Source organism: Notothenia coriiceps, unplaced genomic scaffold, assembly GCF_000735185.1.
Source record: "Notothenia coriiceps isolate Sejong01 unplaced genomic scaffold, NC01 NC01_scaffold00009375, whole genome shotgun sequence".
In the NCBI taxonomy this organism is placed as follows: Eukaryota; Metazoa; Chordata; class Actinopteri; order Perciformes; family Nototheniidae; genus Notothenia; species Notothenia coriiceps.
This window is the reverse complement of record NW_011342076.1, coordinates 11-3,006: the sequence shown is the minus strand read 5'-3', so window position 1 is coordinate 3,006 and position 2,996 is coordinate 11. Positions and strand designations below refer to the sequence as shown.

The following is a 2,996-nucleotide window of genomic DNA, read 5'->3' as shown; positions in this document are numbered from 1 at the left end:
CGCTGTGCAAGACACTGTCAATCTGATCTGGCAACACTTATAAGAGGCTCACTTCTACTGTCAATCTGATCTGGCAACACTTATAAGAGGCTCACTTCTACTGTCAATCTGATCTGGCAACACTTATAAGAGGCTCACTTAGACAGCTGTAAACCACAGATCGTTACAGCTGTAAACATGGGGCTGCAGGCTCAAACTCTTGTTTCTGCAAAGTGGCTTGCAAACATGGCCAACCGAAACCTCGTGGGACCTGGTCTGCGGATCCTGGACACGTCCTGGTACCTGCCCATGATGAACCGAGACGCCAAGAAGGAGTTTGCAGAAACTCACATCCCAGGAGCTTCTTTTTTCGACATTGACGAGTGCTCGGACAGAACCTCAAAGTTCGACCATACGCTCCCAAATGAGCAGTTTTTCGCAGACTATGTAGGGAATTTGGGCATTGGAAATGACAGCCATGTGGTTGTTTACGACGCCAGTGACTTCGGAGCATTTTCCTGCACCAGGGTTTGGTGGATGTTCCGCTTGTTTGGCCACCCTCAAGTGTCGGTGCTCAACGGGGGGTTTAGGGACTGGGTCAAGCGAGGACATCCGACAACAGGCACGTATAGCCGGCCTGAAGCAGCGCGCTTCACCGCCACCATGGAGCGCTCCTGGGTGAAATCATTCGAGGACATGACAAAGAACATTAACAGACAACAGTTCCAGGTGGTGGACGTGAGGCCCCGGAAAAGGTTCCTTGGATGGGAGCCAGAACCAAGAGCGGGTATGTCTAATGTTTGCACTTAAGTACTTTTTAGTTGTTGTGCTGCACATTATTTTAATACAAATGCATGTGCCGGTGAATCAAAGTCACTAGCCTACAAAAGGGCATCATTTATATAGCAAACAGTTCCCCTCAAAATCAATAATGCAAAGACATGACAGCAGTGTGTAGCATCAGTGCTATGCTAAGTGAATGCAAAGGTCATATAGTATAGGCTAGGGCTAGGCCATTTCTTTGAATTTTGTCACATTGTGTCCACACTTTTTATTATTGAATTTATCGAGGTGTGATTGTTTTACTAAAATGTATTTTGAATGTTTTTAATTGTCACCAATGTCACCATTGATTTCTAGCACTCTATTGTGATGTTCCTTATAAACCAGACTAAAGCCCCTAAGGATTGGTTTAAAGTACAAAGTGTTTTTCTTCAAAATCATCAAGAAACAAGCAAAAGAAAATATATTTTTGTTTCACAGATCCTTGAATATTGAATATTTGATCTGCTTAATCAAGACTTGGTTGTTTGGTATTTGATTGACAGTCGCTAAGAAACTAAAGCACATAGCCAAACAAATATCATCAGACAATAATTACAATGTTGTTTATTGATGATTGGTCCACGGAAATAGGTGACTGTATATGATATATATGAATAAAACACGTATATACTACAGAAATGTATCACATGAAGTAACCATAACTGTTGTAAACAGTTATGGTTACAAATAATGTAGGACCCCATTAAGTAAGAGAACATTTGAAAAACAGTGGTATTTAATTGTGCTACCCGTATGTCCAAAGATGTAATCTACTATATTTTTTTCCCACAGATGTCAAATCAGGTCACATCCCCGGCTCTAAATGCATGCCTTTCTGGGAGTTCCTGGATAAAGACGGCATGATGCTCTCCCCGGAGAAGCTGAAGGAGTTCTTTGAGCAGTCTCAGATCGACCTGAACAAGCCTCTCTGTGGCACCTGTGGCTCCGGGGTGACGGCCTGTCACATGGTGCTGGCTGCTCACCTTTGCGGGGCCCCGTGGGCCACTGTGTACGACGGGTCCTGGTATGAGTGGTTCACCAAAGCTCCACCTGAGCATGTAGCCACCGAGGTCAAACCAGAGATTTAATTTACCAATCTGTGTTAAAAAAAAATCACACTATGATACTGATACATTCTAATGGTAATCACAGTTAAATAAACTTCCAGGGATAAACAGAATTCTAAACTTAAGTATATGCTATGTGTGTTTGTTACAAAATCAAAATGTGGATTTTAAAGAGGCCCTATGCTTTGGGGGGGGTTTCCCAGCATTCCCTATGTAGTCCAGCCCTGGGGGTCTTCTAAGGCTAAAATCCCAAAGTTCCCTCCACTTTTTGTGTTTACTTCCTGAACATAATGACATCACTATGCAACGGCTAGCGCTCCAACACATTGTACATGATAGGCTACAAGGTTGGACCTGGATCTCTAAGTGGTTGACCAATCACAACAGAGCCGGCCAGCTAACCAATCAGAGCAGACTGGGCTCTGGTTTCAGACAGAGGGTGAAAAGAGGTGCTGCAGCACAGGCAGTATGAGAAAAATAAAGAGCTTTTTGAACATTAAAGCATGGAGACATGTCCCAGTAGAGACACTACATACTGATAGACACCTGAAAACTAGTATAATAGGGCCCCTTTAAAACAAAGTCTGTATTTTATAAGAAACCAGACTCTAATCTAGATAATGCAATGTTTTCTTTATTGTATTTTTAAACATGTTAAAATAAACTATACTGCTGTCATATTACCGAGACAGGGCTTATTTACTGAGAATAATTTTACATTACATGTTAGTTGTTAGATGCTTTTATCCAAAGCTACTTACATACTCAATACTGTGGACAATCCCCACAGGAGCAATTTGGGGTGAAGTGTCTCAGGGACACAACGACATGCTGACTGCAGTGGGGTTTGAACATGTGCTCCCCTGATCCGAACACCAATGCACTAGTCCACTGCGCCACACGCCTAATTCTGATTTTAAATAATATTAGATGGTGCTGTTTTCAATGTTGCTGTTTTTACTCCCCTTCTCCCCCATTATTGGAGTATTGGTGCCATTTTATGACAATAATTGAGTATTTGAAGAACATTTTGAGCTTTTTCTTACTCTAGCACTTAACCCATGTGGGCTCTTGTGGAGATGTATCCACATGGCACAGCCTGCTGGTGCTTTGAGGTAATGCACT

The 2,996-nt window shown here is 42.5% G+C and overlaps 1 protein-coding gene across 2 annotated transcripts; it reads left to right on the top strand.

The window, feature by feature from the left end:
• Positions 1 to 6: 6 nt before the first annotated feature.
• On the top strand, positions 7 to 2,182 carry mpst (mercaptopyruvate sulfurtransferase). 2 transcript variants are annotated; one of them, XM_010770922.1, is made up of 3 exons: positions 7 to 89; positions 133 to 766; positions 1,597 to 2,182. In XM_010770922.1, the coding sequence occupies exons 2-3, from the start codon at positions 178 to 180 to the stop codon at positions 1,890 to 1,892; spliced, it is 885 nt and encodes a 294-aa protein (XP_010769224.1). In that variant the 5' UTR covers positions 7 to 89; positions 133 to 177; the 3' UTR covers positions 1,893 to 2,182. The 2 variants fall into 2 exon arrangements, with proteins under 2 accessions (XP_010769224.1, XP_010769223.1); XM_010770921.1 differs by lacking the exon at positions 7 to 89 and having other exon boundaries at positions 99 to 766.
• Positions 2,183 to 2,996: the final 814 nt, after the last annotated feature.